The sequence below is a fragment of the Populus nigra genome, chromosome 5 (assembly GCF_951802175.1).
Source record: "Populus nigra chromosome 5, ddPopNigr1.1, whole genome shotgun sequence".
Classification (NCBI taxonomy): domain Eukaryota; kingdom Viridiplantae; phylum Streptophyta; class Magnoliopsida; order Malpighiales; family Salicaceae; genus Populus; species Populus nigra.
This window is the reverse complement of record NC_084856.1, coordinates 1,791,690-1,816,937: the sequence shown is the minus strand read 5'-3', so window position 1 is coordinate 1,816,937 and position 25,248 is coordinate 1,791,690. Positions and strand designations below refer to the sequence as shown.

Below are 25,248 nucleotides of genomic sequence, written 5' to 3'. Positions count from 1 at the left end.
CTATCCCCACCGGTAAAGCAATGAAAAAGCCTGTGAAACACGAAATGGTACCCCTCCGATAGTCCTCCATCACGGGCCAGGTTGTGACGGCGAATTGTAAGTGCTGCCAAAAGTTCATCCTTCATAGCGTATCTTTTATTTTTAAGTGTTGTTTAGGAGTGTAATAGTTAGTGGTTTTAAAATGTTTTTATTTAAAAATATATTAAAATAAATTTTTAATATATTTCACTTTATATATTATAACTAATAAGGTTTGCAAATTAATAATAAATAGTGGTAGTTACGAGAATATGATATTTCAAAAGATGTTAGAGAAGCTTCACTTGAAAATTAAGAGTAGTTGTAAGTTTTTCAGGCTAACTTGATTGAATAATAACATTAAAGTTATTGTGGACAAAGGTTGTACCATTTTGTTTTCTATAAATAAAATATATTTTGATAATATTTGATATGATATAGTATTTATAGATATATGATAGGAATATCGTACATGACAAACAATATCATACATATGCCCTTGGTATAAAAGGAAAACATTTAATACCAGCGCACATGAGATATATAGTGATTGTGAAAGCAATGGTAAAAATACGTTGTTTCTACTTAAATTATGGAAAAGAAAAATAAGGAGATGTCTTCATTCTCCACCATGTCCTTGCATTTTCATGACACTTCTTTTTTTCTTTTTCCTTTAGATTGCTCGGACCATTTTAGCCAACTATCCTTATGGTCTGGGGACACTCTATTTTAAAGTTAATTCAAATTTGCATTTTTCGAATAAAAAATTAAACTCCTTTTCATGTAGGAAACAGGCAGTCATTATATAAAGCTAGCAAAAGAGACAGAGACTTAAGTGGTGTGGACGGTGGAGGCAGAGGGCTAAAGTACTTAAATGGTGGGTAGTGTTAGTAGAGTAGCAGATCAGAGAAGCGTCATATCATAAGCTTATGTTTTAAATCTCTGTTTCTGCTCACATTTTCTCTTATTTTTTTTCAAACTTTCCCTCCACAAAAGGAAATGGGAACTAGTTCAGTTTCCAAGTTCTTAACCCTCTTCTTGATGGTCTTGATTGTTGGTTCTAAGCTGATCCACTGCACTGTGACCTATGATAAGAAAGCTATTATCATCGATGGACAAAGGAGAATCCTTATCTCTGGCTCCATTCACTATCCAAGAAGCACCCCTGATGTATACACTTTTCTTTCCCATTTTCTTGGTTTTGTGTATATCTTATCACATTTTGTCTGTTGTGTAAAAATGGGGTTTGTTTTGTTTCTGTAGATGTGGGAAGATCTTGTACAGAAGGCAAAAGATGGAGGCTTGGATGTTATCGACACTTATGTTTTTTGGAATGTTCATGAGCCTTCTCCTGGCAATGTACTCTCTCTTGGATCTCCACTCTACCTTTTGGCACTTGAAATTTTATAATCCATGTCTTTCTGAGCTTATGTGGTTACTCAAAAAGGAAACTTTTTGGTTTTTGTAGTATAATTTTGAAGGTAGATTTGATCTGGTACGGTTCATTAAGACAGTGCAGAAAGGGGGGCTATATGTTCATCTCCGCATTGGACCTTATGTCTGTGCAGAATGGAATTTTGGGTACTTGGAATTTTTGCTCTTTTATATTCTTGTTCTTTTAACTTCTGTTCCATCCATTCATGATTATATCCCTTCTTCCTCTTGGTTTTGCTTTCTTATTCTTTCTGTGGTTGGGGTAGTATTTGCTTATTAACCTGGTAAAAATGAATGCTTTAGTTTGATTTGATTCTCTCTCTCTTGTAAATGCACAGGGGATTTCCTGTTTGGTTGAAGTATGTTCCTGGTATCAGCTTCAGAACAGACAATGGGCCTTTCAAGGTTTTTCCTATTTTACCTGCTCTGCGTTTTCTAAACCCTTTCCTCAAGAAAAAGAAAGAGAATTAAAACAAATAACTGGAAAAGTTAGGTGGTTAATGTGGCTTGACTTTCTTTCCCTTTGGTTTTGAAGGCTGCAATGCAAGGATTCACCCAGAAGATTGTGCAGATGATGAAACATGAAAGGTTATTTCAATCACAAGGAGGCCCCATTATTTTCTCTCAAGTATGTGATCTTATCGGTGAATTTTGTCATTTTAGATATGTATTGTTTCTAAACCAGTAAAAGTGAGGCTTCAGCTGTGAAGTAATTTGCTTTACTTTTATATATATACATATGTTTTATTCTTTTCATATCCATTTGTGTAGATTGAGAATGAGTACGGACCAGAGAGTAGGGCTTTTGGGGCTGCTGGTCATTCATACATTAATTGGGCTGCACAAATGGCTGTTGGATTGAATACTGGAGTTCCTTGGGTGATGTGCAAGGAAGATGATGCCCCAGACCCGGTGGTAAGCTATCTTAATCTTTCCACTTACCAAGCCTAGTTACCTCAACTGTCCCATAATTAATTTGTGAGCTGCATTTACTATTTTTGTTATCTGCAGTTTCCAATTTAAAACCTTTCTTGAATGGTGAATTTGACTTTGTTATGTTTGAATCCTGGCAATAGATAAATACATGTAATGGTTTTTACTGTGATGCTTTTTCTCCCAACAAACCTTACAAGCCAACGATGTGGACTGAGGCTTGGAGTGGCTGGTAAATGTTACTGCAAGCAGTAGAGTTGAAGTTGACTTTCTCAGTGCAAATTTAGTCCTCTGATCCCCCCCTCTTTTTTTTTTCTGAACTGAATAAAAAGGTTTACAGAGTTTGGCGGCGCATTTCACCACAGACCAGTTCAAGATTTAGCATTTGCAGTTGCTCGATTCATTCAAAAGGGTGGCTCATTTGTTAACTACTACATGGTAGGGTACCTCGAATGACTCAGCTCATAATTTAATAAAAAACTTGTCGTTCCAAGCTTATGGCCTATGCATTGTGTATTGTTACAGTACCATGGAGGAACAAATTTTGGACGCTCTGCTGGAGGTCCATTCATTACAACTAGTTATGACTATGATGCACCAATAGATGAATATGGTAAGTTCTGTGGATTTGTTCTTGTCCTAACAAAAAATATCTTGACTCTTTAAGTGAAAAACTACAATTTAGCCATGCCTAGCCACAACTTTTAAATGACAATTCACTAATAATTGAAGAATTATTCATGAAATAGGCTAGTTAAGTTCTAGAATTTCTTGAAATAATTTTCGACTCCTAACATGAATATTATTTCCGAAACTCAAACTCTGTACTGACTTTTCTTCCACTTTTCACAAGAATTTTAAGGAATGTGTTGCGTTTTGTTATATCATTCTATGTGTTTCAAAATTAAAGATCCGCAGCTAACCATTTACTGGTTTAGGTTTGATCAGGGAACCTAAATATGGTCATCTAAAAGAGCTTCACAGAGCTATTAAGCTATGCGAGCATGAATTAGTCTCTTCAGATCCCACAATTACTTTGTTAGGAACCTATCAGCAGGTCTGCCTTCTGACCAATTTGTCTCTTTCCCCTAGTTGGACAGTTATTATGTTAAGCTTGCTATTGAAAATTCATGATAATGGTCGTTTTGCAGGCTCATGTATTCTCTTCAGGGAAGAGGAGCTGTTCAGCTTTTCTTGCCAACTACCACACACAGTCTGCTGCTAGAGTGATGTTCAATAACATGCACTATGTTTTGCCTCCTTGGTCCATTAGCATCCTTCCTGATTGCAGGAATGTTGTGTTTAACACTGCCAAGGTAAGCAAAGTTTAGGTTCTAGTTGCAATCTCGTTCAAGTATGAAATAACTTCCTTCAGTGATCCTGAAGTTATTTTCTTCAATACCAAGTTTCTGATCTCTAGTTGTCCTGTCATGGTCTAGGTTGGAGTTCAAACTTCGCATGTCCAAATGCTGCCAACTGGTTCTAGGTTTTTTTCTTGGGAGACTTATGACGAAGATATTTCTTCACTAGGGGCTAGTTCAAGGATGACAGCTCTTGGACTCATGGAGCAGATAAATGTCACTAGAGACACCACTGACTATCTGTGGTACATCACAAGGTGAGCCAAGTTCAATAGTATCTATTTATATTTTGAATCCCTATAACCATATAACAACTTCATGGAAACCTAAGCACTTTATTTTTCTCACGCATTTTCTTCAGTTCATTACATGTGTTTGAAATATCTGAGAGCTCCATTTTAAAACTCCCCTGTGGCTTTCAGTGTCAATATCAATCCATCAGAATCATTTCTTCGAGGTGGACAATGGCCTTCTCTAACTGTGGAGTCAGCAGGGCATGCTCTTCATGTCTTCATCAATGGGCAGTTTTCAGGTATGCTTTTCAAGATTACTTTCATAGTAGTTACTAATATGAATTTCATTATCTGGTTGATGAGTGCTTTGCCTGTTACAATTACAGGATCAGCGTTTGGGACCAGAGAGAACAGGGAATTCACCTTTACAGGACCAGTCAATCTACGTGCTGGAACAAATAGAATTGCCCTACTCAGCATAGCTGTCGGATTACCTGTTAGTTCTATTCTACTTCTCTAACTTACTGCAAGTATAGATGCTAATTAATTTGATCTGATTGTGGCTACTAAAATTTTAAAACTTGTAATATGAAAAAGGAAAAAAATCCGTTATCTTATTCCACTTACTGACTACAAAACTTTTGCATTGTTTAAGAATGTCGGGGTGCATTATGAGACATGGAAAACAGGAATACTTGGTCCAGTTATGCTCCATGGCCTTAACCAGGGAAATAAAGACTTGACATGGCAGCAATGGTCTTACCAGGTATGAAATGTGCCAGTTCGTATCTATTATTATCTTATAGTTGGCAGAAGTGTAAGCTTGAAGGTGTTGGGTCAAAACAGGTTGGTCTAAAAGGAGAGGCAATGAATTTGGTCTCTCCAAACAGAGCCTCATCTGTTGATTGGATACAGGGGTCTCTAGCTACTAGGCAGCAACCTTTGAAGTGGTACAAGGTAATTATAAGTGGAAAAATGTTGAATGTGGTTAGCAATTTTACTTAAGAGGCTGATTGTCATACTGGGACGTTCAGGCTTATTTTGATGCCCCCGGAGGAAATGAGCCATTGGCTTTGGACATGCGCAGCATGGGAAAGGGTCAGGTGTGGATAAATGGGCAGAGCATAGGAAGATATTGGTTATCTTATGCAAAGGGTGACTGCAGTAGTTGTGGTTACTCTGGAACGTTCAGGCCTCCAAAGTGCCAACTTGGATGTGGCCAGCCAACTCAGCGATGGTATCTTTTCTTGAATGCTTATTTTTTTATGATTGCAGCTTAATCTTCAGAACTGAGCTGTAGAGTGTAATTACTGCATCTCACAGCTAATTGAACTTGTATGCTTCTCAGGTATCATGTTCCAAGGTCCTGGTTAAAGCCAAAGCAAAATTTATTGGTAATATTTGAAGAACTTGGAGGTGATGCATCAAAGATATCCCTTGTTAAGAGATCAACGACAAGTGTTTGTGCTGATGCATTTGAGCACCACCCAACAATTGAGAATTACAATACTGAGAGCAATGGTGAATCAGAAAGAAATCTTCACCAAGCCAAGGTTCACCTCCGGTGTGCACCAGGGCAGTCTATATCAGCTATAAAATTTGCGAGTTTTGGCACTCCTACTGGAACCTGTGGAAGTTTTCAGGAGGGAACTTGCCATGCACCAAACTCACACTCGGTTGTAGAGAAGGTAGATTTCCTTAGTAGAATCCTTTTGTCTTTTTATACATCTTCATATCTTATTTCATTTTCCTTTTGTTTTATCATAATTTCACTACCTGTCACTAATAAAAATATCTTTTACTGACTTAATGCTTGTGCCGTTGAACTCTGCAGAAATGCATAGGAAGGGAGAGTTGTATGGTCGCCATATCGAACAGTAACTTCGGTGCAGACCCATGTCCAAGTAAGTTGAAGAACTTATCAGTTGAAGCAGTTTGTTCAACAGTGAGTGACACTACTCAACCCAACACAAGGAGGTAACCGCTCAAGCAAATTTTCAGATCTAATTATAATTATTTGCTCACGTTGGCAAGCTATGAAGGAAGAACAATAAGGTATGGAGCCAGAGATCCTAATGTCAGCTGTCATCTCTACATATTCTACAACGTATAGCTAGGTGTATTGCAATTTACAATGTGTAGTTGTGGGAGTTGATATTCCCATTAGCTTTCGGATGGACAATGTGCTTATGCAAAGCACATATGTTGGCTTGGCATGTGCCCTAAATTCCCATTCCATGGCCTTTTTATCCAGAGATGGGCTTGGAAAATAATTTTTGCACAGAAAAGTATAAAAGATTATTGTCTGATAGAATGAGAAAGAATTGTTGAGGTGAGGAATATCGGTGAGTATGGGCACTATAATGTCTGATTCTTATGCAAGAACACGGATTATAAATTCGAAGTCTACAATTTATCTAAGTGCTCTTGTTTGCACCTTCTGTGGATGATCCGTGATAGTCAACATCAACATTTCGGCATTCTGCATGTCCTTTGCTATCATTTAGGGAATTGAAACCTGGATATAAAGAATGCAATCAACAATCGGCAGTTTCAGTTGCATACTTTTGCTTTGAAATAATATTTTTATTTATTTTTTTAAAATTTATTTTTAACATGAGTACATCATTAAAAAAATTAATTTGAAACAAAAAAAAATTAAAAAATTTTCAATTTTTTTTAAATGTAAAATCAAATACTCTATGGTTTTTTTTTTTTTTTTACAAAAATTCTTTCACTATTTTTTAAAATCTTTCTCCTGCTTGTCTTGAGAACCTTATCAGACCTGTTAGTGGTTCGGCTACATATGGGACTATGGGTATGAGTCCCTTAGCATCTTTGTCGACGCTGTTTGCTTTCTTCTTCCAAAATCATTATCAGCAGTGTTATGTATATGCTCCTTCCTTTCGGCAAACTTGGTACATCATGCGAACCCCAGTTTAGGTTTATACTTATCGGCTCTACCTGGCTGAGTACTTGCCATCATAGGAACATAATTTTCCAGCAAAATGCATCGGCTTAAACATGATTTTTGAAAGTAAATGAGAGTCCATGGCAAAGACTGCCAGTGATATTGCTGCTATATATCAAGAACCAGGATATTTGGTTAGAATTTCTTCTTTGATCAGTTGGTTTACTCCAGCTACTTAAAATACTAGCAGGTTCGACAATATACTGGATGGTAGACAATATTCAAGAAGGTGAGTGAACTCATATTAACCACCAAACATGTCTGATCAACAAAGAGAAACAATTCAGGTAAACACACCAGAGACACATATAATATCCATTAACAAAGAAACTGAAAAATCCACAAGAACTGCAATCAACAGGAAGTACTAGAAAGACACCAATATTCATGTATCATCCATGCATCATGCAGTCTCAATAGCAAGCTTTTCTACAGTTGACTGCAGCTTCATTTTATTGACACCAGTAAATTTCTCCACAATTTCCCCATCTTTTAGGAAAATAAAGGTCGGCATTGCCTGCACATCCCACTCCTGAGCAACAGACTGCAAAAGGCATGCAGATATCTATTAGAAAACTACATCGTAGGTTTACTTTAGGTGGAGATACGCAAGAAATTCAAGACATCTCAACATAAATCTTAACAATAAAGTAAAACACAGGAGTAACGTGGATTCTTTTTATCTTCAATTCATCCACGTCGACTTTCAAGAATGTGACGTTGGGCAGCTTCCAGGCTAACTCTTCCACAATATCTGGGGCAACAAGTTTACACGGTCCACACTCCACACCATGTAAATCCACCACAATCTATCAAAATATGTATCTTGATCAGTAAACTGGAAAATTATTTTGATACTCCCGTCATTTGAGCACAGTAACTCTTAGTAATTTTAAAATATTCACTTTACATGTTGGATGAACACATTCAAATTTTGATGAAAACAGTAAAATATCCCTGATTTTTTTGACCTTTTCCACTTTCTTTTTTCCTGTCTCTCCCCCCTTCTCCTTCTGCTTCTTTCTCTTTTCACATTCCCCTCTCTTCTCTCTTTTTATAACAATCATCCCTTTTCTCTCTTCATCCCCTCTCTATTCAAAACAAGATCTGACAATCCAAAAAATATTGTTGACTTAATTTATAAAGACAACCATGCATGATAGTGAGTATGGTTAAAAGGTGATTTGAATTAATGGTGATTTTAATGGCGGTGATCATTGAGTTAGAATTGAAGAGGGAAATTAGTGGGTCGGGTCTTGTGATGATTTGAGAGGAAATGGTACCAAATTTAGTAGGTGGTTGAAAATTGATGACTTCGTGCTTGTAATTACGGTGGTGGTTTTGCAATGGCTGACTATGGTGATTTAATGTGTGTTTAATAGTGTGTTTGTAGTTATTTTTTAAAGTGTTTTTTATTTAAAAATATATTAAAATATTTTTTTATTTTTAAAAATTATTTTTGATATCAATACATCAAAATAATCTGAAAATATTAAAAAATTAAATTTAAACTAAATTTTTTTAATATATTTTTAAATAAAAACAATATATTTTTTAAAATTACACCTAATCGTACTACCACACAAACAAAAATAAAAAGTGTGTCCTCCTAGTGAATCTAATGAAAAACATCAACATATCAAATTAGCCATGTGAGGCCCATAGACATTTTGCGAAGAAATCCTATTCTATAGAAAGATAATTAAAAACGCAAAAAAACTTGGGATTAAGGAGCCTCCAATATTCTTAGACATAATGCTAAGGCCGTTAAGAACCAACCAAAAAGAATTAACAAATTACTTAAAATTGTGAAAATATACTGTCAAGAGAGAGAGAGAGAAACCGTATTCATGGAGATTAATCATAGAAAAAACCATACAATAAAAACCCAAATATAAAGAACCAAACACAAAACATGAGAAGACACAAAAAGACTTAAATACGATACCTGTTTGTTAGACCCTTTTCCCTTCTCAAGCTGCTGGTTCCAAGACTCCGCGGGGCGTGGCTGACAGATTCAAATAAAATGAATCAAACCCTCACAAACAGGCTCAAAAAACTTGTATGGGCTCATCAGCTCACTTTGAGCCCAACTCTTACCATAATTTTTTTTTAAAACTCCACATAAATTTCTCGGTATTTTATATTGACATAATACATATATTATTTTGAATAGAATAAACTCAAAATATCACAAAGATAAAATTACAATTCAGTCCCTCATCTCCACAAAAGGACAAGATTCATGGGTTATAACTTATAAATACACATTGATTCCTTTAAGCCAAATGTTTACAATCTCTATATATGTATTTTCATAGTCTATCTCTCTAAAATATCATTACACTTTCTCTTTTTATAAAGTTATTGACTTTACAATCGGAGAGTTCCACGTCCATTACAGAGAACTTTTTGCAGGTACCAACTACCGGTCATTTGGCTTACCAGACACCATCTGCTACTACTACAATTATCGATCACCTGGCTTACCACGCATTACATGCTACTACTAGAGTTATTGGTCACACAACTTACCACACACCTCTTGCTATTACCACAGTTACTGGTTATTGGCTTATTAGGCATTGTCTGCTACTATCACAGCTATTGGTCACCTGATTTACTAGAAATCACCTGCTACCAGTTGCCAACCCTCTAGGCTTTTCATATTAAGTCACTAGATATTTTGACTATAAAGAATGAATCAAATAATTTGAACTAAAAGATCAACCAATTATCAAACACACCAATCTTATTCTAAGCATCTTGGATTTTAGGACTCATCAACTGGCATCGTCTATGGAAAACTAATAAAAAGTTCATCGGTTTCTAAAACTTGTTTTTGATATTTTCAAGTCATTTTATGGCTCGCAACCAAGACATTCCCAGGTCAGGACACAAGACAAATTTAGAGGTGAATATCTTCAGTGGAGGGCTCTCAAGCCACCATGCCATCACTAGGGAGGCTACCGACCTCGCAGGGGATCCCAAGCCCCCAAGTCATCCTAAAAAGTTACATACCTCACATACTCCAGCGCAGCCACTCTTTAAAAGATGAACTTGGTTTTCTGGGTGTAATAGAACCACCCTCAATGGATTCATCCCCTCTGTCCTTTATATTTTTTTTATATATAAGTATAGCCATTGACATAGGTTCACTCCCCTCCGCCCTTTAGAAGTTTTTCTAAGTATAGGTGTCGCCATTGACAACCCTCTTTGGGTTCCCCTCGGTCTTTTATAATATTTTCTAAGTATAGACTCATCCTTCATGGGTTTCTACCAGCCATTTAGAAATTTTTCTAAGTAAGAGTTTTTTCTCTATAAGTTTCCCCTTACCTCTTAGAAAAATTTTCTAAATATGAAGTCTTTCATATCTTACATCACTCTCTTAAGAATCTTTCTAAGTATGGGTTCTTTCATGGTTTCCCTCTACATACTTCGAAGTTTTTTTAAACATGGTGTACACCCCTACACACGAGCTCTCCGTATGAAGAACATTTGATGAGCACGCCATGGTAACAGGGCATTTTTACAAGTTTTTGTAGATTAATACCACAAAAACTTGGGGGCTATTGATGAATCCAAATAAAATAAACCCCTAAATAAGCCCAAGAAACCTCTATGGGCTCGGGCACGCTCTCCAATCCCAACACCCCCATGAGCTCGGGCACGTGCTCCGAACCCAATACTCACTAATGATTTTTTTTTTGGGACCTCATGCAGGTCCCTCGATATTTTATATTGGCCCAATACATATTATTTTAAATGGAATACGATTCAAAATAACACACGAGTGAAATTATATTTCAGCCTCTCGCTTCCATAAAATAACAAGATTCATAAGTTATAAATACACCTTAAATTCTTCAAGTCAAAGGCTTACAATCTCTGACTTTACAATCGAAAAGTCTTCACATCCATTAAAGAAGACTTTTTGCAGGTACAAATTATCGGTCACCTGATTTACCAGACTCCACCTGTTAATACCATAATTACCAGTTACCTGACTTATCATACATTATATGCTACCAATTATTAATTTTAATTCTATAAGCTTTTCATGTCAAGTTGCTAGATATTTTAATTATAAAATATATATTAAATTACTTAAACAAAAATATTAGTTAATTATTCAATAGATGAATTTTATTTCCAAGCATGTGAGAGAGTCGTTGATGGCAGACAATCACTTCTCCTTCTCCGGCCATTTCCTCTCAGAATCTCGGGAAACGCAAGGATGACTCTCTTTTGTTCTTATTACAAGTTGATTACCCCTAGATCCAAGCCCGGTACCATTATATAGGGACCCACGGAGACATTAATTATAATTCTTTTTTATGTCTCCAAAAAATTAGAACATATTTAAATATTTAAATATAGACATTAGGATGTCAGTAATGTTTATTGTCATTTGACCCGTAACAGAATAATATAATAATAATCGACTTTCGGATGGGTGTTGTGCTGCTCTAGATCTAGGGGGTGGGTGTTAGGAAGATAAACCTTCATTTTCCCCATTGCGTTGACCTTCGTGTATTTAGAATGTTCAAATCAAATTTACAAGTTATTATTTAAGTATAATAAATATTGTTTTTAAAAATAGTTTTTAGTCAGAATTATATGAAAATAATATTTTTTTTAAAAAAAAAATTAATTTAACATCAAAATCAAAATTTTTAAAAAGTTAAAAGGAAAATTCTCTTGCTGCTCTATCAATGCCAGGAGTGGACATCTTAAGAAATGCTAATCCAAGTTACTTGGACAGCCGTGATGGCACAAAGCAGAGAACCAAAGAGGGAGAACAGGAGTGCATTCCCTGTCTCCTCGAAAGCAAGGATTATTGTTTCAATCAAAAGATTTGGTAGGAGAAACTGTGGCCTAATTCTGCAGTTTTGGAGATAGGAGGTAGCAGATCACCAGCCGCCTGCCTATGCATCTACCTGTCGCCTAATTCTCCTTGTGGAGAAGGATTTTTAACAATGCATAGATTGCAAAGGAATAGGTCAGCTGACAATGCAATAAACAAATTTTAGCCATCCTGTACCAGTGAAAACCATGAGAAAAGGCCAAGTTTAAAACCCCAAGGAAGACAATAGCTTTACAACTACACAAGCAAGATCATTCGGATTTATTACATTGCAAACCAGTTTCTCAAGATAAACAGACCAACATAAGACAGTAAACATCCTAACGAAGGGCTCCCATCCAATAACATGACATGTACGAGCAACAAGGACGAAGCACTCACATAGACTTGTCAAATACATATACCAGATCCATAAAACAGAAAGCAATTGAAAACCATTAAGGATCATACATCATCCACACATTATGCAGTTGCGTGCTTTGCAACCAGTGTTGGCAGGCCATCTTTATCAGCACCCACAGTTTTGTCCACTAATTTTCCATCTTTCAGGAAAATAAAAGTTGGCATTGCCTCCACATTCCACTCCTCAGCAACAGCCTGCAAAATATAGAGTGATGTCAATTTGAGAAGAAATATATATAAACATAGTTAAGCACAAGATCTCTCGTGCCATTTACTTAGCATCAGGTAGGTAAAGGCAGAGATTTTTTACCTTCAATTCATCCACATCCACCTTCAAGAATGTGACATTGGGAAACTTCTTCGCCAACTCGGCGAAGATTGGAGCAATCATTTTACATGGTGGACACCATGAAGCAGTAAAATCCACGACAATCTGTCAAAGTATGTTTTCTTAGTCAAATCCAGAATAAGCAGAAACGTACGGAAAGAAATTAGACGAATAAGACATTCCATGAAGAAATCTCAAACAATTTACTTATAAAAACTTAATATAATTCAGATCCCAATTAATCAATCAAGATTCAAGTCCTTCATATCAAAACTACCGTCAAAACCAGGTGAGATTTTCAGGTAAAATAAAATTAAATCAACAAAAAAGAAACCATTAATTAAATTCTGGAAATTAAAGATCTCACAATTAAAAAACAGGCCTAACTTTCCCACAAAAGATTACATATAAAATTAAAAAAAAAACACAAGTGCTCTTTAATGGCCACACAAGTAAAATCCTAACAAACACATATACTAAAAGGTTCAAAGATACTAGCGAATACCAGTTTCTGAGACCCTTTTCCCTTCTCGAAATGCTCTTTCCAGGTATCCACTGTGTGGCAGGCAATAACTTGTCCTTCTTCGGCCATTTTCTCTCTCGATAATATGAAGCACAGAAAAACGTTTTGTAAACGCTTGATAAGTTAGGCTAGCGATCCCAATCCCCACTATTTAGAGAGCCACGAACTGTTCGCTTACTAAAACGCGTCCCGCTTTGACATAGTATTACAGGTATGCCATTCGGATGGTTGTGGACGTGATTGCGTGCTTTAGGTGGCCGTGACGTCCCTTTACAAGTCAGCAGGACTTTTCTTTGTCGGCGGTGTGAACCTAGTGTATGAAACATGAGAATCGTGTGGGGTGACGCGTAACGCACCGAGGCTGATGCGATGGCAGGTTTCTGCAAGAATGCCGCAATGCTCACGTGCCAGTTTTTTCCGAGTGGATCTTAATTCTGGGCTTGGATCTCTCTACAGTTTATGCTCGTTTCCAACTGCGGTGAAAATGGATTGGGCCTCATATTTTTTAACAGATTATATGGGCTTCAATTAGTTGGGCCTTATGTTTTCTTTCTTATCCAGGTTTGTACGTTAAGATTTTTTGTTTCCTTGTATAAATTATAATGGATCAAAACCAAGAGTACTATCTAGATTTTAGTGGACATTAAATTTTTATTATTTATTTCACCATAAAAATGTTTTCAAGGTAGCTTTCATTGAAGATATACATAAATTGGTATATTTGAGGATACACCTTGTCTTTTCAAACTCTCTTTTAATTTGAATACCAGATAATTATACAAGGAGCATACCTTTTATCACATAGAATAAAGTCTCTAAAATTATATATATTAAAAAAACTAACATTAATGATTAAAATAACATTATTGTGCTTTTATAAAAGTATTTTAAAATTCATCAAAATAATATATATATATATATATATATATATATTATTTTTAACATCAATACATTAAAATTATCAAAAACTCCTAAAATCACCAATTTAATAATTTTTAAAATTAAAAATATTTTAAAATAAATAAATTTAAACATATTACAAATGGATGGAATCTTAGAACATCTCAAGTTTATCTCCTACTAATTTAGAGAGGTATTTGAGACAATTATTTTTAAAGTGATTTTTATTTTAAAATATATAAAAATAATATTTTTTTATTTTTTAAAATTTATTTTTAATATCAATATATTTAAATAATATAAAAATAATTTAAAACTAAAAAAAAATTATTTTTTAAAAAAACTATACCATTCATCCGCCTTCTGTGTCGAATATAATATTATGGAAGTACATTCAGTAACGAGGAAAATTTAAAGCCGCTGAAAATGGCCCCCCCTCCACTTCCATCCTAAAATCTAAACAAAGAGATAATCAAAGATGTTTCTGTTCGATTGAAAATGATATGGCCAAGACAGGCACTAGGAAGACACAGTCGCCATTGACAAACAAGCACAAGATAACCCAATTCCCACTTGGGGCAACTCCTTCCCACACCACCAAATCCCTACCCCACTCCCTTTCCATGTTATCCACACTTCCCTCCCCTCTTCTTAGCACCACCAGATCCCCAATGTCTAAACTTTCAGGCACCATACTCACATCAGGAAACAAAACTTTTTGCTCATGGAACTGAACTGAACTGTTTTGTCTCTCTACATTTCTAATCCACTCAAAATGGCTCTTGCACGGGTAATTTCCACTCACAAACCCTCATTAAATCCCAACACAACCACCCTTTCCGTTTCCGCATTAAACCCAAATAATCTCAGTTTCCTCTCCAATTCACCTCCATCACTTGCTTCACTCCTCCATCACCGCCGCCACAAAAGGCGAACCGCCTCATTAAAATGCTCAGCCTCGTCATTCTCCGAGAAACACCACAACACAAACCATCCAAAATCAGACGACGTCGTTGAACTCCCACTTTTTCCACTCCCACTAGTTCTGTTCCCAGGTGCAATCCTCCCTCTCCAGATATTTGAGTTCCGTTACCGCATTATGATGCACACCCTCCTCCACACCGACCTCCGTTTCGGCGTCATCTACTCCGACGCCGTATCCGGCACCGCCGAAGTGGGCTGCGTTGGTGAAATCGTCAAGCACGAACGCCTCGTAGATGAACGATTCTTCCTCATTTGCAAAGGGCAGGAACGGTTTCGTGTAACCAATGTAGTCCGTACGAAACCCTATTTTGTCGCGGAGGTGACGTGGCTGGAGGACAGGCCTTCAGGGGAGGAGGACCTGGAGGCTTTAGCGACGGAAGTGGAGACGTGTATGAAGGATGTTATAAGATTGTCAAATCGGTTAAATGAGAAGCCAGAAAAGGAAGCGCAAGATTTGAGAAGGAATTTGTTTCCGACTCCGTTTTCGTTTTTTGTAGGAAACACTTTTGAGGGGGCTCCGGGAGAGCAGCAGGCCTTACTTGAATTGGAGGATACAGCAACGAGGTTGAAGAGGGAGAAGGAGACTTTGAGGAATACACTTAATTACTTGTCAGCTGCTTCTGCTGTTAAGGATGTGTTTCCTTCTTCATAGTTTTGGTAATCAATATTTATAAAATGTATAAGATTTTACAGTGTAAAACTATTTAACTGGTAACTCGATGTGCGATTACTGATCAGCTAGTTTGGATTGAGAGTGATTTGTCAACTGGTCTCACATGCATCGTTGCTCTGCTCGGGCTCAGCTATCCATAGAAGGTAGAAAAACCTTTAGATCTTGCTAGTGTTTAGAAAGTGCGGAATTAATCTGGCTCATCAATGTCGTGATTATGCCTTTCCTAATTGATGATGTCTGGTATAATTGTGTTGTGATGTCCATTAAAAGTTGTTCTTCGTTCTTGCTGATGTTCCCTTCATACTCTGCTTGCATAAAACTATTTGTAAGTGGCTCAAAAACTGTGTGTGTGACATTACTTCGACTACAAAATGTACCTTAGTTTTGTATCAGTCTTCAGTTTAGTTTCAGTAGGAGCTAATATTTCAAGCTTTCTGATATAGCTAATGTTTCTAGCAGGCTAGCTTCCCATGTATTTGAAAGGTTTACAAGTTATTAGTCCCCTCAAGCAATACTTCTGATCAGAGGATTTTGACTTATATTTTGATCTGGTTATTCGTCTCATCATCTAAATTTGCTTTTATGATTGTCTAACTTGGTAGATTTTGACGAAAAAATCCTAAATGTTTAGACCGTGAACCTGGATTGCTTCTGGCCGCATACCACATGCGCTTGCCATGCCATGAGAGGCATACTGGGAAATGGTTTACAGTGTAGAGATTCAGAACAGGAGGCAGGATGGTGCAAACCGGCTGCTTCGCGCATCTATTCTCTCCTGGCCGGTTTGGAGCAACCATGCAAGAAATATTCAAGATTTTGGCCCAACTGGAAGATAAATACACAAGAAGAAAATGCTGTGTATGGAAAAAGTACATCCAAAAACATGCCCATAATAATCTTTATCTACCCCGTTGATCAATCTGATCCGACATAATTTTTCAAACTCCTCCCTTCATCCACTAACGAATTCTGATGCTTTAAACCAACAGGCTCTAGCGTGCACGTAGTTTTACATCTGAATCAAGAGTCTTTTCCCTTCAGCATGGAACCGTACAACAACGGAAGCACGGCACGAAAATTCCCTGATGTAAAGGGGGCTTCACTGAATCCAGGCTTCAGGAAGGGAATTCCAACTGCCAAACTTCCCAGAGGTTTTTCCCTCTATTGCCTCCATTCTTGTGGCATTACCAGCACGCTGCAAGCACAGAAGAGTTTTAAGTCTAAAATTGCTGAGCACTGAAAGCGAGCTAAAATACAATTTGGCTTTCAAATTCTTAGTAGGTTGTTGCCAAAATGCTGCAAAATTGTGTTAAGAATTTTCCCAAGACAGAATTCCATGAATTACTCTGTTCTGCTCAACCTGTTTTTCCTATAAAAAGACTTCAAATTTGTTCACCAATTCTAAGTACTGGAACTTTAAACCTGAACAATCAAGTTGGCCTTTTCAGAAAAGAACCAATGGCCGAAGAATCAGAAAAATACCAAAATAAAGTCGGGCTACCTGTAAAAAGCTTTGAAATGAACTTAAATGGTGCAATGCATAAGAATTTGACTCCAAAGATCCAGGAATGCCTTATAATGTTCAGTAGATATTCAGGAGTATTATATGATTATGTGCAGCTTTGATGGTTCACAGACATCACTCTCAATGCCCAGATGAAAGCAGAGAAGTTATACTGACCTTAAAACACATGTTCTTGTCCGTGTCACAAACTGGGTAATCATGGGGGCAACAGTGGAGTCGATCCTTACAACATACGGCAGAATCCAATCCACAGCATTTCCATGAAATGCAAATTCCAAAAAATTTGCGAGCACAGCAGCAGGTTTCTCCTGCTGCACAGTAAGTAAGAAGATTACATTTAGTGGGTCCTGGTGGGGGTGGAGGTGGTGGATTTGGGCTCGTCTTTACTGGATAAGAAGCCAGCATGTTGATACCACAGACCCCTTGAGAATTGCCACTATTGCGCTGCATATGCATATAACCACGCATTCCCCAACCAGTTCCCCATGAGTTCTTCACAATCCAGTAATCCACTCCATTTTCTGACCCATATCCTACAATCAATACAGCATGATCCAAAGAAGTTGAACATGGGCCAGTGAAAATCCCCTATCACACAAAATAATCAGAAAACTTGCAATCATAATGATGTTTGTTTTACAGATTTCAGCAGTCATTGGTATTGATTGCCACAAGGACAAACCTTTGAATACATCTGAAATGCTCTCTCACTGCCGCATATACCCACACTCACAGGTTGAGCTGCCACAGCTTGTAAGAGCTGTTTCTCGTTGTTTTCAGGCACATCAACATATTTATCAATAGTCACAACACGCCTTTTCATCTGCAATACAATAAGGCAAAGCATGCATATTGAAAATGTTATCTAGTCCAAATGAAAACACTAAAAAATCTACATGGCAAACAGACAAGTGCCTACAGATGCATATGCAAGAGGAGAAAAGAAACTGAACAAAAGAGCTGAAATAATTCAGCAACAAATGCAAACAGTAAAATCAAGGTTCTCACCCTGTCCTTATTGCAGGTCCCATCCCGAGCTCGATATGGATAATCTTCCTCGGTATCAATCCCGTGGTTGTTTATGACAAATTGGAATGCATAGTCCATGAGTCCACCCCCACAACCATCATTGTAACTTTTATCACACTCAATCAACTCTTGTTCTGAAAGGCTAACAAGAGATCCAGTGACAATCTTATTAATGCCTTCGATGGCTCCAGTAGCTGAGAACGACCAACAAGCACCTAGATAATCCAGTAGCTGATTTAGTTCCAAAGTATATTAAGAAAAAATTAGTTCTTAAGTAGCTGATTTAGTTTCGATAGACAGCAAAAGATGTTCTGAAATGCACAAAACTAGGTGTATGTGCAATTCAACACCTAGATAAGGACAGGCATCGAGTATTGTCCCGTGTATGATTTATAGATGATAAAACAAGGCAGTCAGGAAAAAGTAACGCGTTTAAGCTAGAATAAAAATTGCGGTCACCATCACAAGGAAACATCAAGCACCAAATACAGTAGCCACTACACTATATCATGACAGCAATTCAATTATACAACCTGCAAACCCTCCTAATCAGGTAGACTTCTAAAAAAACAAAAATTCAAGACTTGATTTTGCATAGAGACTAATGATTTTGCTTATCATTCACCATACTATGACCTTTCACCTAAAAGAAATGTCACAGCAACATCCAATCAAATTGAGAATCATACGACTAAGCTTTAAAGTATAAGTTAAAAGTTTCTACCAGTAAATCAAATATATAACTCACGTACCACAGCTCCCTTGATCCTTGACATTGGTCACAGCCCCTTTATTTCTCCAATCAATCGAAACAGGGATATCACCAACAACCCCAGTAATTTCTAGATTCCGATGAGCAAGATTCAGAGGAGCAGCAGAGAGTCCCAACCGAGAAGTCTTGAACTCATGATGGGTTAGATCAGCATAGGCATTGAGAGCAAGGGTATAAGAAGAATTACCCTTGCTGTTGTGTTTTGTAACAAAATCATAGTTGTCTTCAAAGACTTTAAGTCTATGGGACCTTTCTTCCTGCGAAGTGTATGATTTACCATGTTCTTTGCACCACGTTTCAAACAGTTGAGAGATGTCAGAAGAAGAAGTGGAAGGAGAAAGGACAGAGATAAGGAGAGTGAGTGCAAAGATGTAAAGGAAGTTCATTTTTTGTTTGAGAGAAAAAAGGGGTGACTTTTGGCTCTCTGGGGTTTTACTGGATTGGATTGCCTACACGCATGGAGAGCCAACCAAGTTGTGAAACATGGCTGTTTTACACTGGAACTTTCCTTTTCGTATAAAAACACCAAGCCAGCCATCTCTAATATTTCTTCACGTGCCGGCCAGTTAAAGAGCGAAATGGTAAGAAGTGTCGGTACACTTTTTAGTTCCGTGTCTTTCTTTTCTTGGCAAGGGCCAGTGCCTTCGTTCATTTTACCTGCGCGTTAGTCTTGGTAATGATTATTTTTAAAAATAATTTTTATTTATAAATATATTAAAATAATTTTTTATTTTTAATATATAGTATTTTTATAAAATATATCTTTAAAAAATAATATTCCAACCACAGTAAGGAAATAAGATTATTGTTTACGAACTCTTGCACCAGCTTAATTGACTTGGACTATTAATCTAAGGTTTGTACCATTTATTTTAGATTCAGAAAAAAAAAACTGAATTAACCTAGTTAAGATTCTAGGTTGTCTTGGTAACCAATTTAATAGATATTAAAACTTGAATATTAATTTGTTAATTTTTTTATTTTTAAAAAATAAGAATTAATTTTGATTAGCTCTCGTAATCTTGATCCAAACACAAACCAAACTTCAAGTAGATTATTAAGTTTTTTTTTATGGGTGTTTGGGTCAACTTACATGTATTTTTAATAATCTTACAAGCCTTAAAATTAATAACCATATAAATCTTCAGTAGAATTTAACCGGTTGAGCTACTATCAAGTTTTTTTTTAGTTTAATGTGGATGTCCGGTCCAGCTTGCACGTACCTCGACTAATCCCGCGGACCCTGAAATTAACGACTATGTAAACCTCCAGTGCCCATTATATGAGCAACCATAGGGCTCAAACTTAAGATCAAAAACAAATCTCTTAATCACAAACTCTTATTCTTAAACCACCATCTAGATAGTTAGAATCAAGTTTTAATCCTAAGGATAAATGTAAATGACTAGCATCTTTCCGGCTAATTTCTATTTTTTTAACTTTGTTACGTGATTCACGTACCTACCTCCCCGTTCACAAATCAGAAAATGTGGCTTGTTGAAAATTCATGATTGTTGATATCTAACGAAAAATAAATATTTTTTTTCTTCGAAAGCGAATGTATTTATTGCTTGGTTCCCACCAGACACTCTCCCATTCTCATTTATTGGTAAGGAAACAAACAGTTTCAATTTATTGGTAAAGAAACAAACAGTTTCAAGTAGAACCACTGGATCGAAATACATGCGTACATACATACATGTATGTATGCATGTGTGTGTGTGTTATAGAAGAGAGACTTCTGTGAAAATGGGGTAGATAACTTCCAAAAAAACATTAGTTTCATCGATTGAGCCCCTAAAGCAATTGAAATTCATCTGCTAAGTCTATGTTTGTTTTTGCGGTTCAAGAATATTTTTAAAATAATTTTTTTTAGATTCAAATTATTTTTTATTATTTTAATATGTTAATATCAAAAATAAATAAATAAAATATTGTTTTAATATATTTAATAAAACAATATTTTAAAAACAACTACTATTACCACGTCACACACCGCCTAAGTCCCTATTTATGTCTATTGATGTTTTCCATCTAGATTGCATATGATACATTGCTTTGAGAAATTTTTATTTTTATTTTTATTTTCTTGTCAGAAAAACGGGAAGGTTTTGAACTTCAGACCCAGTTGGAAATACATATGATACTCAGGGGACCTATTTGATAAGATTAGTAGTTTGAGGATTACATGTAATTAGTTTACAGTCGGGAAACTAATCAGAGGTTTGCCTTAATTTTTTAAAAATGCACCTTTAAATTTTTAAAAGGCACCCACCTATGGGGAAAAAAGAGAGAGTTAATTTTAGGTTTTGTAGGATTAATTGAAGCTGGTACAAATATTTATATTAATTAAAAAAATTAATAAATAAAAATAAGACAGACTATAGGATGGTTACTGTTACGTGACCCGCGCGATGCTGCGGGTCAATTTTTTTACATATAAAAAATATTAAAAAACACTAAGATCTAAATGTGTTAGGTTTTTTGCAAAGTTATACCCAAGAGTCTTGAGTTTGGCTGCAACGCCTAATCTAAAAGTGATATTTATAATATTAATAATAACATTAAACTTATATGATCCAAATTTAAATGGGTCTAACTGCAATACCAAACCCAATAGTCTTGGATGTTAGTCTGACTACAAGGTCGTGTCATAAAAGTGTGATAATTAAATAGATTAATTAAAAAAAAGACATGAAGAAAAAAACTAATGAAGAAAAAAAAATCTGAATTGACTGGGTTAACCCGTCAAACCCGAGATCTGTGTCATGAAAGTCTGATAACTAAATAGAAAAAAATTCAATCTCAACAAACTAAATTAAAAAATTAATAAAAAAAAGAAGACATCAGCCTTTTCACCATGGACTGACATCAAAATAAAAATAAAATAAAAATAAAAACAAAGTCATAAATCTTTTCACCGTGGACTGCATGCAATATTAAAAGATGAAATTGGAAAAACAAAAATAATGAGGAAAAAGAAAAACAATCTAAATCAACTAGGTTAACCCACCAAATCAAGTTAATCCTTCAAAACTGAGATTCGTGTCATGAAAGTGTGATAGCTAAATAGAAAAAAGATTTAAATAAAAACAGGAAAAAAAAAAAAGACAGCTCAGCATTTCGCTGTGGAATGCACTGTTTAGTGCATAATGAAACACTGAGCAGTTTTAGTATATGTTATAATTATAATATAATATGATATGATAATTATAATTATAATTATAATTATAATATATAAGTAAAGAAAAAGATTAATTAAAAAGGACAAAGCAAAGAGAAAAAAAACCTATAGGAACAAAAAAAAACTAATGAAAAAAAAAGAAAAAGAATATGAATCAACTGGGTTAACCCGTCAAACCTGAGATCCATGTCATGGAAGCTTGATAATTAAATAGAAAAAATTTAATACTAGAAAAATAAATTAAAAAAAATTAAAAAAGACAAAAAAAAACTAAAAACATCAGCTTTTTTCTTGTGGACTGCACTATGCAGTCCAAAGTAAAATGCTTAAAAAGAAAAAGAAAAAAAACAAAGGCATACGCCACGGGTTATTTTTTTTCCTTGCATAAAAAAATAAAAAAAATGCTAAGATCTAAGAGTGTTGGGTCTTTTAGCAAAGATATACTCAAGAGTAATGTTTATAACAATATTAAACTTAAATGACTCAAGTTTAGGTGAGTCTTGTTGCAACATCGGACCTAGAAGCCTTGGATGTGGGTTTGACTGCAATGTTGTGTCATTAAAGTGTGATAATTAAATAGATTAATTACAAAGAAAAAACAAAGAAAAAAAACAGGAAGAAAAAAAATCTAAATTAACTGGGTTAACCATTCAAATCAGGTTAACTCGTCATACCCGAGATTCGCGTCATGAAAGTTTGATAACTAAATAAAAAAAAAATTGACCGGCTAACCCAAAATTAAATGGGTTAACCTGTCAAGCCCGGGATACGTGTTATGAAAATCTGATAACTAAATAAAAAAATTAACATTAACAAACTAAATTAAACAAAAAAAATTCATTAAAAAAACACAAAACACAGAAAAAACAAAAAAAAGAAGGCATGAAGGCATAAAAAAACAAGAAAAATAACAGAAAAAAAATAAAAACAAAAAAAATGAGCAGTATATATTATAATAATAATAATAATAATATACAAGTGCAATGAAAATAAAAGGTGTAGGAAAAGCTAAGTACTTTTCCTGCAACTTTTAGAGAATTACTTAATAATAATTATTTCTCTGTGTACCGTTGAGTGGATAAATCATTGCAAACCGGTCTTTTCTGAATCTCTGTCATGCGTTGATAGCTCAAAATAAAAGGCGATGCTTGTGTCCTTTGCTCGGTCTTGCCCGCTCTGTCACACTAGTATCCATTTGGTGTTGTTGAAGCTTTTTTTCCTGAAGTGTTTTTTAAATTATTTTTTTGTTTCTAAAAAATATTAAATTTCTATTTTTTATATATTTTTAAATAATTTTAATATATTACTATGAAAAATTAAAAAATAATATAAAATATTATCTTGAATATTTTTAATTAAAAAACATCACATATCACTTTATCAAATTCATACCATGGCAAGTTGGTGATTTGGACCGCTCAAGGTTTCCTATTACTCTGAGTCTCTTTGATTGTTTGCTCATAAATTCTCTCTAGATTTTCAACCTGACTTTCAATGTTATTCTTTCCTGTGGGGGGGGTGGGGGGGTGGGGGTTGGGTTTCATATCATGCACTTGTGTTTTAATAATATGTTTGGTATTCTGATGGTTTTTTTAAAAAAAAAAATATACTTAGTTAAAATTACCGTGAAATGAATTTTTTCATATAGAATAAATAAAAAACAAATCTTTATTAATAAAAAAAACATGTTATTTAAACTTTTTTTAAATCTAAGTTTGAAACACAGTTATGCATTTTGTATAGTGCAAAAAAACGAAACTATTTAATTAATTATACAGTTTTTTCCGGGGGCGGAGCCACCCGGGACAAAAGCGGGCACCCCCTTAATTTTATTTTTTAAAATATTTTTTATATTAAAATATTAATATAACATCCTATATCTTGGAAAAAAATAGAAAATAATATGGCTAGAGAAAGACCACGACTTATAGATTTATATTTCAACAACTTTTATTTTTTTGTTATTTTTTTCTTGACAATTTATTTACTTCTTTTTTCAGATCGGTTGGTCTCTCTCTTTCTTTTTCTTTCTCGATTTATTTGTATTGATTGGATATATATATCATATCCATTTTTTAGAATTTTTGGGACTTATATGATTCTTGAATTCTTTTCCAGTTCTCTAAATAACAAATTTAGTTGGGGTTATTTAATTTTTTAAGGAAGTTTGAGAATTTTGGACTTAAATTTTAATGGGTAGCTAACAAAAATCAAGTTGTTAGAACTTATATTTTTTAGCTAAAAAACTAAGTAATTTACCAAACAAAAATTGTATGGATGACTTGTTATTTTTTAGACACATCCACAAGGTGCTTCAATATGTTCCGTTAGCATTTTGAAAATTAGTTAATCCCTTGTTATTTCATTTTTCATTAATTAGGGATTGAAATAAGTAATTTTCAAGTTTATAAACATAATTCAATAACTTAGATCTTGAAAAAAATTGATTAATATGTACTTTTTGCATATCATTGCTACCAATTATTTATATAAAAAAAATAATGTGGAAACTAATCCAAAATGAATCATTTAATTCAATGGGTCCAAAGACAACTTGAATAACCGATAAAAACATGATATAGTTTTTTAAAAAACTTTAAGGCAATTTTTTTTAACACTGAGACAATGTCAGATTGAATTGACCTCAATCATTCCATGATCTGGGTCATGAACTTCAATTAGTTTAGTAACTTCGATACTTTTTAAAATTATTTTTATTTAATTTTATGATGAAATTAGATGTTTGCAAAATTGAGCACCAACCCTAAAAAAGATGTTTATTTAATATTGTAATAACCTTGTAGAAAGTAGAAAAAAATAAATCATGAATTTTATTTTCCAATCAATCCAATATTAAATAAGAATAAGAAAAACAATCAGAAAAATTAAAAAACCATAAACTAAAAAACAAACATATCAAATTTGATGGATAAACCCGTGAATCAAGTAACCCAGGTCAACATACCAAACTCGCAAACCAAGTAATGAACTCCGTTGAGATTAATAACTTATTTTTTTTTCTAAACTATTTTTTATCTAATTATATGATAACAAAAATAGATGATCATAAAATTAAGTGCCAAACCAATACTGATACTTTTTTTAAGAGTG

At 34.8% G+C, this 25,248-nt stretch overlaps 5 protein-coding genes across 6 annotated transcripts; 2 read left to right on the top strand and 3 right to left on the bottom strand.

The window, feature by feature from the left end:
* LOC133694636 (beta-galactosidase 5-like) lies at window positions 1-6,400 on the top strand. Of its 2 annotated transcripts, XM_062116247.1 has the most exons (20): window positions 5-96; window positions 806-1,188; window positions 1,282-1,377; window positions 1,487-1,599; window positions 1,791-1,857; window positions 1,988-2,080; window positions 2,224-2,367; window positions 2,529-2,617; window positions 2,718-2,823; window positions 2,911-2,998; window positions 3,324-3,442; window positions 3,537-3,701; window positions 3,825-4,003; window positions 4,169-4,278; window positions 4,366-4,475; window positions 4,635-4,745; window positions 4,826-4,936; window positions 5,014-5,216; window positions 5,328-5,667; window positions 5,814-6,400. In XM_062116247.1, exons 2-20 carry the CDS (start codon window positions 1,018-1,020, stop codon window positions 5,958-5,960), a joined length of 2,562 nt encoding a protein of 853 aa, XP_061972231.1. In that variant the 5' UTR covers window positions 5-96; window positions 806-1,017; the 3' UTR covers window positions 5,961-6,400. The 2 variants fall into 2 exon arrangements, with proteins under 2 accessions (XP_061972230.1, XP_061972231.1); XM_062116246.1 differs by having other exon boundaries at window positions 1-96; window positions 4,169-4,475.
* A 953-nt stretch (window positions 6,401-7,353) lies between these two features.
* On the bottom strand, window positions 7,354-9,536 carry LOC133694234 (thioredoxin H1-like). The gene is made up of 4 exons (XM_062115720.1): window positions 9,486-9,536; window positions 8,899-8,958; window positions 7,610-7,759; window positions 7,354-7,494 (listed from the first exon to the last, which is right to left on the bottom strand). Exons 1-4 carry the CDS (start codon window positions 9,534-9,536, stop codon window positions 7,354-7,356), a joined length of 402 nt encoding a protein of 133 aa, XP_061971704.1.
* Window positions 9,537-12,055: 2,519 nt separating this feature from the next.
* LOC133695344 (thioredoxin H-type 2-like) lies at window positions 12,056-13,214 on the bottom strand. The gene is made up of 3 exons (XM_062117286.1): window positions 13,053-13,214; window positions 12,530-12,652; window positions 12,056-12,414 (listed from the first exon to the last, which is right to left on the bottom strand). The coding sequence occupies exons 1-3, from the start codon at window positions 13,137-13,139 to the stop codon at window positions 12,280-12,282; spliced, it is 345 nt and encodes a 114-aa protein (XP_061973270.1). The 5' UTR covers window positions 13,140-13,214; the 3' UTR covers window positions 12,056-12,279.
* A 1,202-nt stretch (window positions 13,215-14,416) lies between these two features.
* Window positions 14,417-15,691, top strand: LOC133694339 (uncharacterized). The gene has a single exon (XM_062115835.1). The coding sequence runs from the start codon at window positions 14,746-14,748 to the stop codon at window positions 15,604-15,606; it is 861 nt and encodes a 286-aa protein (XP_061971819.1). The 5' UTR covers window positions 14,417-14,745; the 3' UTR covers window positions 15,607-15,691.
* Window positions 15,692-16,410: 719 nt separating this feature from the next.
* On the bottom strand, window positions 16,411-19,505 carry LOC133694338 (zingipain-2). The gene is made up of 5 exons (XM_062115834.1): window positions 18,934-19,505; window positions 18,161-18,396; window positions 17,835-17,975; window positions 17,309-17,740; window positions 16,411-16,822 (listed from the first exon to the last, which is right to left on the bottom strand). Exons 1-5 carry the CDS (start codon window positions 19,337-19,339, stop codon window positions 16,727-16,729), a joined length of 1,311 nt encoding a protein of 436 aa, XP_061971818.1. The 5' UTR covers window positions 19,340-19,505; the 3' UTR covers window positions 16,411-16,726.
* Between the last annotated feature and the right edge of the window lie 5,743 nt (window positions 19,506-25,248).